Source organism: Mastigoproctus giganteus, chromosome 14 (genome assembly GCF_048544385.1).
Source record: "Mastigoproctus giganteus isolate SK-2022 chromosome 14, ASM4854438v1, whole genome shotgun sequence".
In the NCBI taxonomy this organism is placed as follows: domain Eukaryota; kingdom Metazoa; phylum Arthropoda; class Arachnida; order Uropygi; family Thelyphonidae; genus Mastigoproctus; species Mastigoproctus giganteus.
The window spans coordinates 36,516,378-36,531,274 of NC_143588.1; the positions used below are offsets into that span (position 1 = coordinate 36,516,378).

The following is a 14,897-nucleotide window of genomic DNA, read 5'->3' on the forward strand; positions in this document are numbered from 1 at the left end:
TGGTTCCACCACTGTTTCATCCCCGAAGTCAAGGAATACTTGGAGGAAAAAGGGCTTCCATTTAAAGTCCTCGTGCTGGACAATGCCACAGGACACCCAAGTGATGCACATGACTATGCAAATGAAGACGTAAAGGTGGTCTTTCTATCCCAACACTACCTCCCTTATCCATCTGCTTGACCAGGGGGTTAATCAAGGCCTTTAAGGCCAAATACACAAAGAGGTGTATGGGCCGAATCATTGAGGCCATGGACAGCGATGACAACCTCAACATTATTCTGTTTTGGAAGGACTTCACCATAGCTGAAGGTCTCTTCCTAATAAAACATGCACTGGTAGGCATCAAGGACAAATCTGTAAATGTCTGTTGGAAGAATTATGGCCCGAGGTTGTGCATGACTTCAGTCCAGATGAACTACGAACCATTCCAGACAAAAAGCACAAGAAAACCTTCGCAGAAATAAAAGAGTTGTCTGGGAAAATAGGAGGTATAGATTTCGTATTTTTGTGTTGGCTGTCACAAAATTTATCAGACTAAAAATTTGCCTGCTGCTTGCTGCATTCACTGAGTGATGGTGGGGCATGCGCATCTTCAGTCTTGCAGTGAGCATCATCCGAGTAGGATGGCTTGTCACTTTTGTGTGTTGTGTGTTAGACTACTTGTGCTTATGTGAGGTATTCACATGGGTTCTAAAGAAAATGCATCTAGTGATGGACAAAAAAGGGCCAAGAAAGTGATGACTTTGAACGAGAAATTGATACCAAATTGGTACTATAATTTCGTTGACTTAGGAGGAGGATATCAACGATTTAATTGATGGACAGGCAAAAACGCTAACAGACTAAGACAAGGTTGAGGAGGAACCATGCCAAGAGAAGTTAGACTTGGAAAAATTAGCACAGGCAATGCATGATGCCAAACGCTTTGTGGACTTCTACGAATATGATGACAACATGATTTGTGCAGTAAAATTCAAAGCCTCGATGATATTTTAATACCATACACACCATGTCCAACGAGTTCAAGCAAAAGAAGCAGCAGCTTTCCATCACAATGTTCCTGAAAAGGACAACTTCTACATAGATGCCTAAAACTCCTCGTACCCCCGAACCATAAGCCTTGACTTCAGCCAACCGTGCTTCTTCTCTAACCTCTGAGACCCCCCCCCCCCTGCTACCGAGGAGTAGTGAATTGTGTGTGGTTATACCCTGATGGATGCTTTGTTAACTATGTAATAAAATTTTGATACAGTATTTTTGAAACATGGGTCTAAAATGTTACTCATATTGTAAAACACAATTAAAACCTTTAAACACATTCAAACATTTTTTGGTTAATTGTGAATGGTTGTGTAAGTGTTTAGGCATGCATAGAAAACATCTGGGAGCTATTTGGGTGAGAGTACAGATATTTGCGGGAAGTGTTTGACACCTAACCCCCGCAAATGGACCCAACTGTACAACAAAATGGTAGAGAATGATATGTAATTCTTGAAGAAATTAAAGACTGATTACACCATGCAGGTTGAAGTGCTTATTATTTCACCAATTTCCATAACTTTTTTAACTTAAATTTATGTGCCGTGATTTCAAGTTTTTCAGAAAACAGGATTAAGTTCTGGGTATAGTTTTTTCTGCTGCATAGAGTAGAGTTTCTGTGACATGTTTCAACACTTCATTTATTGAAGAGTGTAGGAGAATATACTGTAAGGTCTGTTGCTGAGGTGGTGCATGTGGAATAGTGAAAATAAGTACAGGAATACCTTGCATAGCGTTTGTTTCACTATAGCGCAGTTTACAAATTGAAAAAAAAAATTAACTGCGTTACACACTAATACATTTGATGTGTAGTGTATGTATGTATTATAATACCAGGACGTAGCCCAATGCGTTATGGATTCAAGGCCGCGCTGACTGTCATCAAAACTCCCATTATATATGGACTCTGCTAGCTTTTATAGATTAGTAAACACTCTAGATTCTGAGCGGTGAGGTTTTTGATTGTGCATAAGCTGTACAAATATTTTTCGCTGTGTATTTTTATTAAAGATTATTTTTTAAAAACGTTACACCTTTATACGCAAATATGAGTGGAAAGAAGAAATGTAATGCCGTCAAGTGTTCTTCTATATCCAAACATCGAACAAGGTATGAAAGTAAGGTAGGCATTGCAAAATGACATTCGATGTTATAAAGAGATGTATGAAGAAAAAAACTGTGCAAACTAAGCTGATCAGTTATTTTTCAAAATAAAAATAAGCAATAAAAATCATTTGTACTGTATTTACTAGTATTTTACATTTTTATCATTTTAGTTTCTTTTTTTGCAAGAGTTTCATGTGCATCAATTTATAGTAAACAAACACTTATGTATTTTTGCAACTCAACCCATATAATCAAATTGTCTGAATGCATTACATTAAAATATTACATACTAATAAAATATTATATACTAATAATGCTTCGATCAGCGTGGTTTTGCATAGCGCGGTATTTTTTTGGCTCGAATTAACCGTGCTATGCGAGGTATTCCTGTATATTTGCCTTTGTTGAGTATACAGAGATTGTTGCTGATCTATTATTTGCTTTATGATTTGTCATCGTCTTTGACTTCAGCACAACCCCACAGGGGCTTATGGCCATTGAATTCTCCCATTGTACAAAAGGGTGGGGGAGCTGACTAATTAATTTGTCTAATTCATTATGAAATATCTGTGTGGAGGTAGGTATGTTGAGCAGATGGTGATGCCTCCATTCACTGGTCCTTCAGCCTTTTGTAAATTGTGTAGTTGTATATGTCAGGCATCCATCATCTTCAGATAAGTTTCTTTCCTGGAGGCAAAAACAGATTGGTGTGTTTTTTTTTTTTCCTGTTCATGATTCCACGAACAGAAAACCAGAGGAATCTTACAAAACATTTGGTTATCAGGTATTGCACTTCATCGTGTTAACATGTAATGCTCTACAGTTCCACTGGATTAGTTGGTCCATGATTATTTAGTTTTAGCCATGTGTCTGAGAGGTCTTGTCTTTCAATTTAAATTTTTTTTTTTTTGAAAAAGGGTTTTCTTACATCCATAATTTCCTCTGCAAATATTTCTAATACCAAATCATTGGGTGTGCTTGTATTTTCTAGATCCATTTGTTGAATAGTGTTGCCTTTCTGGGTATTGTCTTGGTTTTAACTGGATGTGGATTTGTGATTAAATGATCTGGTGGAACCAGTTTGTTTTTTCATCTTTTCCTGCTCTTTTGAGATTATAAATTATCAGGTGCCACAGAAGCCTATGGTAGATATAAACTAGTCTGTAATCAAGTCACAAAAGAGGTTAGGCAAGTGAAGGCAGAAATCTTTGGCAAAGGATGCAAAGAAAAAACAGCAAAGACTCCTTTACTGACGTAAACACTAGAAGGAAGGGGATGAAATCAAATTGGTTCATTTGATATCGATAAACTATGATAAACGATAAACTGATAAACTATGTGAGTATTTTGCATCTACATTCACACGAATTTTTTAGGGAGGTGGGTGCCAGAAGTATATCTAACCTGACAACAATTCAGATAGCCTGCTTTAATCATCTTTGGAGATCTTTGTGTACTGAAAGTTAGAATTAAGTTCTTAGTTGTTACAAATTTACCTTCTCTTCTTACTAAAATTCTCTTTACATTTGCCATTCACCAATCCTTAAGTTCTTCATTTATTTCTTCCTCCGACGTGTGCAGAAGAGCCCACTTGGAGATAACCTCCTCATGAGCTGTTTAATATACGTATTGTGTAGTATTAGTTCCAAAGTTTATAGTGGTATTTTCCCAAAATTTGCATTAGCTTTACCAAGTGTTTGGAACTTGCAGTTTTTATTAAGATTTCCCCTAGATTGGAGATGACGTACTGCTTTTGGTGTCTTTCCAGGCATTTTTAGATCAGGGAGGGAGACATTTTTCCCACTGCTTGATCTGTTCAGCATCTGTTGTTGGCATCCCTTCTGTGCCTCTTTGCCACACTGCTTTGAGAGTTTTCCAGTTTGGCATTTTGTCTGTTGTCTGTAGTTATAGTATTTGTGCAGCCCATATTTGTCCCTTTTATCCTTTGGAGCCTCTCGCTCCCCCAGACTACTACTGATCAATTAATTCCAAAGGCTCTTAAATGTACAGAGGGAAAGGAGGAGCAAAATTCTGTGTGGGGTCGGACAGGGAAGTATCAGAAGGTGCAGAATATCACTGTATTGAACAAACACTATATAGCAAAAAACAATTTAAAAAAAATGAAACTAACATGTTTTGAAGGTTAAAAAAATTCCTTTCATTTTATTTTCTACTTTATTTAGTAGAACAAGGCATTTCAAGAGTTCCTCATTATCAAATTCTGAAGATTATATACTACTGGCTCCTTAATGAAATGTGGATTGGTTCTCATCTCTTGTTCAACAGGTGCTGTGATTGGTACTTGCGCTGTGTCAGAAACTGTTACAAAAGTGATGTAAAAATGTTCAATAATAAAAAACAGTCACTTTTTTCTTGTAGAAAAATCTTTTTTATTTTTGGTTCACTTTCAGTTGAATAAACATTTAAAAATATTTTAAATGCTTAATCAGTTTTTAGAATAATACTAAAAGAAAATGGTTTGCTTTTTACAGAATAGAAAGATATTGCCCAAAATATTTGTATGTTATTTAAGAATATTTTGAAGTTTACTGTATTTTCAATAGCAGTAAAACTTGGATAGATAGTTTTTTAATTGGTCGTGTGATGTTCTATCCCTGAACAGAACTACATTTGTTACAACTTTTGAATTAATCAGTGTTTTTATCATTTGAAATATGGCCTGCTTAATTGTATAAAATTATTTTATCTACTCCAATATTTTTTGTGTTCTAATATTTTACTCCTAATTATTGATAAATGATTATGTGAATGATGTAATTTTAAGGTATATGGATTTTAATCCTCATTAAATGTATAAAGAGAAATTTTTTGGAGCTAATAAACACTAAATATTTTACAGAAGTGAAAAAAAAGTTGGATATCTGTATGTTCATTTTATGAGATTATCTTTTGCTTCAATCTTTAATAGTATTATTTGTTTGAATAAAATATTGCACTGTGAGGGGAATCCCCCAACACAAATGAATTGATGTAACTCTAGATACTTAATTACAGCAAATTATTTTTACTTCAAAATTTACCATGTACAGTGGACTCCCGCTAATCCGAACATCCGCCTAATCCAAACACGTTTCGGTCGGCGGAGAGGAAATTTTTTAGTTCACAAAATATACGTTTTTTTGTATTTTCCAGTTAAATTTAAATGGCATTAATGGTACAAAAACATTTAGAATTCCACAAAACAATTGTATTTTATTGTAGTACTGTACTAATACAAAATTAATAAATCAGTTGTTTGACATGGCCTATTAAAATTACAGATCTATACTTACACCAAAACAGGAACAAAAGTCATTTTTCAGAAGTAACAAACTCTGTTAGTTTCTTTTGACGTAACGATGAAAATCGGCTAGATAATGCTATGTTTCGCCACCGCTTCATAAACATGTAGTCTGCCGGTGTAGCGCTGGGATGTTGTTCTAAGTAGCGTAAAGCGAGGTCAAGGGCCGCTGTCGCGACTGTGTGCGACACAAGTTGTTCCGCAGAAACACTGGGCTCGTCATCACTCCCATCATCATTCTGCTTGGAGTCTTCTTGGGTGACAGCTGCCACGATGTCCTCATCCAACAGGTTTTCATGACCTATTCCATCCGCTGCAATCCACTCGTTAACGTCAGATTCTATTGCTTCCTCGCACCCGGGAATTTCCTGTACGAGCTGAATTAATTGTTCTCTGTCATTGTTTTCATCAGAGCTATCGACAAAGCTGAGAGAGGGCCATAATTTCTTCCATGGACTGCTCGGTTACACCCTCCCACGACTCAGCAACCCAATATACAACATCTTTTAAGTTCACTTGTTTCATTTTCTCATGTAAAGAAAGTGAATTGGTGTTATCTTCTATCAAGGACCTAAGATATTTCTTTCTGTATGCAAGCTTGATAGACTGTAACACCCCCTGGTCCATGGGCTGTAATAACGGCGTTACATTAGGCGGTAAAAAAGCTGCCTTTATATCCCCTGATGTCAACTCGGAAACGCCTGGGTGGGACGGCGCATTGTCTATGAAGAGAATGGCACGAGGTGGCAAATCATTTTCATTGCTGAAACGTTTCACTGCTGGGACAAATTGATTATGAAACCACACAATGAAAAGCTGTCTGTTCATCCAAGCTTTTTTTTGACTTTTATAATGAACTGGAAGATTGTTAGTGTTCATATTTTTAAAAGCTCTTGGCTTTGCTGATTTACCGATCATCATCAAAGGTAGCTTGTGATTTCCTGAAGCATTACTACAAGCTATCAACATCACTCGCTCCTTATTCATTTTAAAACCTGGGGCACGCATTTCTTGTTGAGATGCTAGACTTTTTGTGGGCAAAGTCTAAAATTTAAACTTGTCTCATCAGCGTTATATATCTGCTGAGGTGAATAATGTGATACCCAAACCAGCGAACTCGCCCAAATATTTTTCTGCTGCAGCATGATCAGCTGATAATTGCTCCCCGGTGATCGTTAGCTGGCGAATCCCATGGCGCTTCCTCCAGATATCAAACCAACCGGTACTCGCACTAAATGATTCATCACCTTTCATTAATTTGTTGAGATGAATGGCCTTTTCTCTAACAAGAGGTTCACTTAGGGGTGTTCCTCTTTCCTGAGTGAACCACGTGAATAAGGCTTCATCAAGCTTGTCAAACATTGAGGGCCTTACTGTTTGTCGATTTTCAACTGATTTTTCTGAAGTAGAGGTACAAAACTGCTCAATCTTTGCGCGGTTTTTTTTCCAGTCAGTTACTGTGGCCTTGCCCACTCCAAACTCTATTGCTAATTTCGTTGCACTTTCCCCCTTGTCCAGCCTTTTCAAAACTTCCAGCTTATCTTTCAACGTACACGTTGTGTGTTTCCGTTTCGTGGCCATTGTGGCAGCAGACTAAACTAAACTATAAAATGTAATGTAGAGCGAAGATATAAACATTCACGTTTAATGCACAATGTCACGTGCAATTAGTCATAGCATGGAGGGGGGGGGTTTGCTTCCGGTGTGTTACGCTCATGTACAAACGCTAATAGGCTTACTATATATTCATCCCTTAATAAACCAGACCTGTTTTACTGCTTGCTTCTGCATTATTGCAGTTATTCGGCTAATCCGAAATTCTGCTAATCCGAACAGGGCTCGGTCCCAATTAGTTCGGACTAGCGGGAGTCTAGTGTACTGAATATAAAAAGAGTACTTATTGCATTATCTCATGTTTTTTTTTTTTTTTAATGTTTTCCATACTTTTTTTTTTTTTTCATCCTCAAGGATCATCGTTATGAATGTAGGTACTTTTTTTTAGAACCTATAGTACTTAGTACTGTGCATGGGTTGAAGGTTGAAAAAAGATACTTGTTGACATGAAAGATTTGAACATATGTAGATTGTAATTTTCAGGAAATATGTATTTAGGAAGGTTGTTCCAGAAAACAGAAATTGAATGGATAAATGAGGAAGAAGAAAAGTTGCTTCTGTGGAATTGAACTTGGACAGTAAAAGGGTGTTGATTGGTTGCGGCACATGTTTGGACTGTTTTGAAAGAGAGAGCTGGAATTATAGAAACAAATTCAGGTGCCCATGGAAGTATCTGTAGAAAAGGCACGCAACATAAACAGAATGTCTATGAGACAGAGTGGAGAGACTGTTACATATGAGACATTAATTAATCTAACTGCCCTCTTCTGAATGGAATCTAGAAGCCTGCGAGAAATTTTGGGGACACTGCCTCAGATGTGGGAATAATATTCCATGGTAGGCCAGATTTGTGAATTCTATGTAGTAAACAACTGTTTGGATGATAAGTAATGCCAAGAGGGAAAGAGAAAACCCAGTTTTTTAGATGCAGAGGAAGCAATATTTGTAATGTGCTTTATGCCAAGAGAGATTAGAAGTCAGGGTAATCCCCAAGATCTTGCCTAGAAATTGGAGTGTCATTGAAGATAAGCATAGGAGCAGAAGAATTCTTTTTGTGAGATATAAGACAACTGAGTTCTAGAAGGACTGAAATTAAGTTTTCTTTATCACATCGGAGAATTACTTGGAGATTAGCATATAAGGTTTTGGCAGTGGATATTCAAGAAGTTGAAGCTGTTTGGGCAGGGTTTCTCAAACTGGACGGTGGGAAGCAATGTGCTATCATCAGCAAAACTATGGGTAGGATTTCTGGTCATTGGAAGAAGGCCATTAATATACAAGAGGAAAAGAGTGGGAGAAAGAACTGAACCTTGGGGAACACCAACATTAGTGGAGAAGTAAGAAGACGGAGAGCCATCTACCATCACCCACAGTGAGCAGTCAGAGAGAAAACTGGATACCCAATTAGAAAGAGCAGCTGGAAAACCATAGGATGGATCAAAAGCCTTTGAATTGTTAAGAGCAATGGCTTGAGTTTCACCAAACTTTTCCATTGAATTTGTCCATAGATGGGTAATATAAGCCAGAATATCACCAGTGGGACTGACAGAATCCATACTGGTGATTGTTGATCAGATGAGAGATTTCCAGATAGTTTGAGTTGACAATTAATTGATTTTTTCTATCACTTTGGAAAGAGTAGAAGTAATCACAATGGGACGGTAATTGGATGGAAGGGATTTGTCACCCTTTTTAGGAACTGGCTGGATATGAGCAAATTTCCAAACAGAAGGAAAAATACCTTTGAAATAAGAAAGTGAAACAAGATGACACAAAACAGGAGTAAGTTCAGGGACAAAGGTTTTGAGAACAAGTGGAGAAATACCGTCAAGATCTGCAGCTTTCGTAGCATCAGATTCATCAAAACGATCAACATGATTTTGATGGAAAAAATGTACTGGAAACTGTTTGAGGTGATTTAGCAAGATCATCAATACATGAGCTGGAAGAAAAATAGGATGCTAGCAGGTCAGCTTTATCTTTGGCTGATGTGGCAACAGAACCATCTGGTTTTGGCAGAAGTGGGAGTAGAGATGGGCAAAATTTGCAGCCAATAGCTTTGGCATGAGACCAGAATGCTTGGCTACCATTAGGGCAAGAAGCAAGTTTTCTACTCTTAGCTTGTTTGAAATATAGGTTGGACTGATTAATAACTGCTTTACAAAGTATAAATCAGCCGACCGGGCTAGCCGGGTGGGTAATGGCAACCCAAAGGTTGCGGGTTCGAATCCCGCCTCGGGCTTGGATCAAAGTACTGCAAAAACCTTGGAAGGTGCATTATGGCCACAGAAGCCGATGCGCCAACAACTACAAAAAAAAAAAAAAAAAAAAAAAGAAGCCAAGTGTAAATAATAATAATAATAAAAATTCTGTACTATTATACGATTTCAGGGAATATAGGCTTAGGAGTTCGCGATAAAAATATTATGTTGAAAGGGGTTTGCGAGTCAAAAAAGGTTGGGAACTGCTGATGTAATACTATCATGTACACTTATTTTTATTCAGTTTCATCAACTTCTCTATCAGGATTCCAGAGAATTTTATTTTTTGTAACCTAGAATTGGACATTAATGATGACAAATGTAATCTCCTCCAATTTTACAATTACTTATAAATTCAGACAAGCTGTGAAGTAATTTCAAAGTAGAGTACTTTTAAATTACCTTGAAAAACATATATGAAGAAAAAGTTACATGCTATTAGAAAACTGAATAGTTACTAAAATTTTTGCATTGAGAATTTTATTTTTTTACCACTTTATGTTGTATTGCACTGTCTGTTTCTGGTAGTCTCAAAATCAGATTATTATCATCCTTCGTTAAAACATTATTTCACTTAATAACATTACATTGCACCTTTTTTGATTTTCAGTGTACCTGTCTAATTAGACAATTGATCAAGTTAAAAATCATGAATTTTGTTTAACACATTCTTACTATTGTTCAAAAAGGAAAACAGTGATGAAATCAGTTTGGATATAGTTTCAGAATTTGCTAAATGTAAGTTCATTGTTCATTCTAAATACAGTAGAACCCAGATAAAAAATTCCCGCAGTTTTTCCCTATACTAGGTTTGGTTTCTTAAGTCCCAATTTCACCTCTGTATATTGTAATGTATTGATTAATATGTTTTTTAAATATAGAAATGCTTTATTTTCATATTAAAAAACAATATCAGTAATCGAACAAGTTAGTGCACAGCATCATTTTAGCTCATAGTAAATCGCTGGAGTAGGTGAAATGGCATCGTTCTTGATATATCTCATATTGTGAATGCCTTCACAAAGAGTTACCCTGATATTGCACTACTTCCAATAAGCAATGCTTCGCTAATGGAGAAGACTAATGTTACTTATTCTTGGCAGATACCACCCCTGGGTGGTGATATTCGCCAAGAATCCACTGTCAAAGCGTTGCTTATTCTGGAGAGTTGAATATTAGGGCAACTCGTGAAGTCATTCACAATATGAGATATCAGAAAAACGATAACTTATTTGATTAGTGAATTTTCCATAGTCTGAGGCTTTCAGCACTAAAACCTTTTTAGTATAAACATTTTGATATAATGGAAGTGCCATATTGCAATTGTTTTTGTCGCTATCCATAATTGGAAAGCACCACACGAAGCATTTGCTGTTAAGTTCTGAATTACTTAGTGGATTGTTGCTCTGTCTTATGGTAATTTTAACTTTTTAAGGTATGTTAAAACTCCAAAGGAGCTCATCCTTCCAACTTCATAAAATTATTATTATAAGTTTATTTCTCTGTTGAGGAGACACCCCCAGGACTAGAAGGGTGAGAGTTACATTCTATGGTGTGATTATTTGGTAATGAGTTGAATGAACAGAATGTTAAGCAATTAGAAATCCTCAGTTTAAAAATGTTTCCCATAGGCAGAGTAAAATATTTATAAATTCTGAAATAGTACTTACATATGTGTATCTTTTCATCTTCATTTGTGTAGTTAATATTTAGGTCATTTTCCCTTGTAAGAAGTTCTAAACCTCCAGCCCCTCAGAAAACTTATCTGGGTTCTACTGTAAGTTAATCATTTAAATAATATATATATGTGTTAATGGTAGTTCAACATTCATATCTTCTTATTTAAAATCCCATAAAAAAATGTTTTTTCCTTTCTTATATCAAATACCAGAAGTATTCTTTGCATTTTTAATGTTCAAATCCGATCCAGAGACGTTACAAAGAAAAATTAGCCTATCTCTGTACAGAAACATGCTAATCGCGTAGATAAAAATAACACTATTTTTATGTAGGTGCACTTTATAGTTATTTAAACTTTTTTTTTTTTTTTTGGAGAGAGAAACACGTTAGCAATCCTTGATAATTTAGGATTGTAACTGAACATTACTGTTTAAAAACAAATAAAGTTAGACTGCTGCAATTCAAAATTATACAGAAAAAGTAATAATCATTTTGTAGTCAAGTTTTCCCACAAAGGAAAAACAAACAATAGGATATACAGTACTTCTGATCTGTTGTGAAAATTATTCCTGTTTGCTCAGGCATACATACAAATACAGTTTTTTTTTTTTTTTTTTTTTTTTTTTTATTGGAAATTGTACAATTCACTTCTTTCTGCTTAATTGTTATATAAAACTTTTCTATATGTCAAGATGTATTTTATGATAGGATATGAAGAAAATGGGATAAATAGTGTTATATACAGTGTAGATAACATTAGATTCTATATTCAGAAACTTATTTTATATTAATTTTATTAAATTTAATATTATTAAATTTAAATATTAAATTTACTATAATAAAAAAGTATAAGAGATTAGACATAAGTGAAATCTGCGTGATATCACGCAGATTTCAACAAATTTTCCACGAAAAAAAGATTACTGGTATGTATTGTTGCCATAGATTGTAACCACTGATAATTGTCAAAAATATATTTCAACAGATAAATCTTAAGTAAAATTGGTGTGAATTTCAAAGGAAAGTTTTCAGAACTCAGTTTACCGGCACTGCGTCATTGAAAATGCATTGCCGGTAGTCTTTAGGCCTAATATAAGACGGAGGGTGATTTTCCGAGTATTTCTTCGTGAAAAAAACCATGTCTCTTATAAGCCGGAAAATATGGTAATCCATAGAAAAGACAGAGGATCTTGTGGAGGCAGAGTAGCTTATAATTATAACCATATACTCTGTGAAATTGCATCAAATTTCACAAATATTGAATCACTATACTGCCTTCTTCATCTTAGCAAGTTAAAAGTTTTAATTGTATTACTTTATTTTCCACCTCCCTTAACTAATATCGACCTTCAGTACTTAGAAAACTCGCTAATTCAATCTGCCAATGGTTTTGGGTGACTAACTGTCAACTGGCCAATTTAGGATCTTCTCCATCACTGCAGACTAGAGCTCTCTTTAATATGTTTCATAGCTATGGCCTTGAACAAGTTTGTAATTTTCCAACCAGAGAAAATGCCTACCTTAACCTAATAATTCTCCTCTACTCACATAGAGGTTCACAAAGACAACCCTATATTTCACTCGGATCATTCGCCAATTACTTTTGACATCACTGTGGCTTCTCATAACTTCAAATGCAGCTCCTGTTCTCCACGATTCAATTTCAGAATGGCTGACTGGCCTCTGCTCAACCAAGCTCTCAGCAACATGGACAAGCAGCTTTTGACACTATGGACGACATCGATGTACTCACCAATAACCTGATCAACTGTGTCCACTCAGTTGTTCCTCAATCCCATCTGACCGCACACTCTACCTACCCGCACTGGTATAACAGCCAACTAATACATAAAATTAAATCCAAAGAATTCGATAGAAACAAGTATAAGCAATCAGGTGACAGTCAATACTATGAAATATTCAGCCAACTCTGCAAAGAAGTGAAAACGCTCATATTAAAATCTTACAATATGTATACAGATTCACTTCAGGATACTCACAGAGATATCAAACCATTCTGGAATTTCATGAAGCACAAGAATATAACCAGTAGAAAGTTACAACTCCGTAATGCAGATGAAATTCTTTTATCGGACGAGTTCATTATTGCTCAAGAGTTTGCCAAACATTTTTCCAAGATTCAAACAAATGATACATTGAGACTTGCCTCATTTCCTGACTTCACACCTGTTAAGGATGATATCCTCATTAACCTCTTTATCACAAGATTTAAATTTGGCATTAAAAAGCATGAGAAATGACTATACTAGAGATCCATATGACATTCCAGACTTATTTTGGAAAATGACTGTCACTACCTTAAAACCCTTCATACTGTAGATCTTCAGCTGTTCAATATACTCAACACAGTCAAAAAATAACTTCAGAAAAATAAGAGTAGGCCAGTAAATTAGAATGTCTTATATGGAATTTTAACTTTTCCAGATGTTCTATATAGTCAGTGTCTAGATTTTATATTCAGTGTACACAAAGTGGAATCAATGACAACTCAATACAGGTCTACCATCACTAATCCGACAGCTTCTGATGGATTGACCATTTCTGAATGTTTTTGCTTGTTTCAATGTAGTAAGTGCCATTTTACTTTGTATAGGAATAGTGCAGCTGAAGTGTGGTGACAAGTATTTTATATTTTCTTCCAATTCGAACATTGGAAATCATATATTTACACACACTTACTTCATCTCTTAGGCTGGGGAAGTATCCTAAGCACTTTAAGCAGGTCAATATAGTTCCTATTTTCAAAAAAGGTGATAAAAATGATGTAAATGATTACAGACCCATATCCTTGCAAAACAGCCTGGCTAAACTCTTCAACACAGCGTTACACAAACATCTTGAATTCTTCAGGCCTTTCACTTATCAGATTCAACATGGTTTCTGCAGTGGCAAGTCAGTAGTCACATATTTGCTTCCTTTCTGGCAATACACCTCTGAAGTTCTTGATAACTACCTTCAAGTTGATGCAGTCCCGCACGAACAACTTCTGGAAAAACTTTAAGCTATATGGTATCCGTGACCCTTTGCTCTCGTGGCTACACAGCTATATTACGCATCTTTCCTCATCATTATCATCAATCAAGTGAACTCAGACCGTTTTATGCCACTAAGTGGAGTACCTCAAGGATACTCCTACATTCCCTACTATCCAGGCGGGTCAGGTCGGATCTCAAAAATCCTTAGAAATTACAACATCAAATGCGTACAGTTACCCTGCAGAAACCTACGTTTGCTTGTCTCCAGTGTGAAGGCCCCTGTCACACCTCTCTTATGCAGCAATGTAATATACTGCATCACCTGCAGAGACTGAGAGCTGCCACATAGGTGAGGACATCAAGATGTCTTCAAGATCGCCTTACAGAGCATGACAGAGCAATCCGGCTTGCCGAAACTGACCAGTCCGCAGTCGCGGAACATTTTTGGGCCACCAACCACGATCTTGATCTCAAATCTTCGAAATAGTGGACCACTCGCAACACTTTCGCCACCGCACATGGCTAGAGTCACTTAATATATTGAACAATCCAAAGGCCATAAACCGCTGCAAAGGAGAATGCACCCCATCCTGGAGACAACCATTCTACACCTCGACAAATGCTGGAGTAAAACAGTGCATGTCCGTGCGACAACAATAGGAAACCAGCTTGAATAATGTGACTTCACTCTCAGCTCACTGCGCGCATAACAATATCAGTTGTATTCAAATTTCAATCTGTTAGTTGATAAAGAGGCTTGGCAGCCTCGAAAGCTTCTGCTGTGTATTTATTGTGTTACTAAATACGTTCACTGGATTATACTGTATTTTTCTTAGATTTAAACTATTTTTGTACATGGTCTAAATTTGAATCCATAGGCTAACATTTTTCTTAATTCCA

General features: G+C 36.2%; 1 protein-coding gene across 1 annotated transcript in view; it reads left to right on the forward strand.

Annotated features, from left to right (window-relative positions):
• LOC150075065 (nuclear distribution protein nudE homolog 1-A-like) overlaps nt 1-4,852 on the forward strand; it is a 193,061-nt gene extending 188,209 nt beyond the window's left edge. The window contains exon 8 of the mRNA XM_090389075.1: nt 4,329-4,852. Coding sequence (XP_090245201.1) covers nt 4,329-4,395 — 67 coding nt within the window. The 3' untranslated portion in view covers nt 4,396-4,852. The remainder of the gene's footprint in view (nt 1-4,328) is intronic.
• Nucleotides 4,853-14,897: the final 10,045 nt, after the last annotated feature.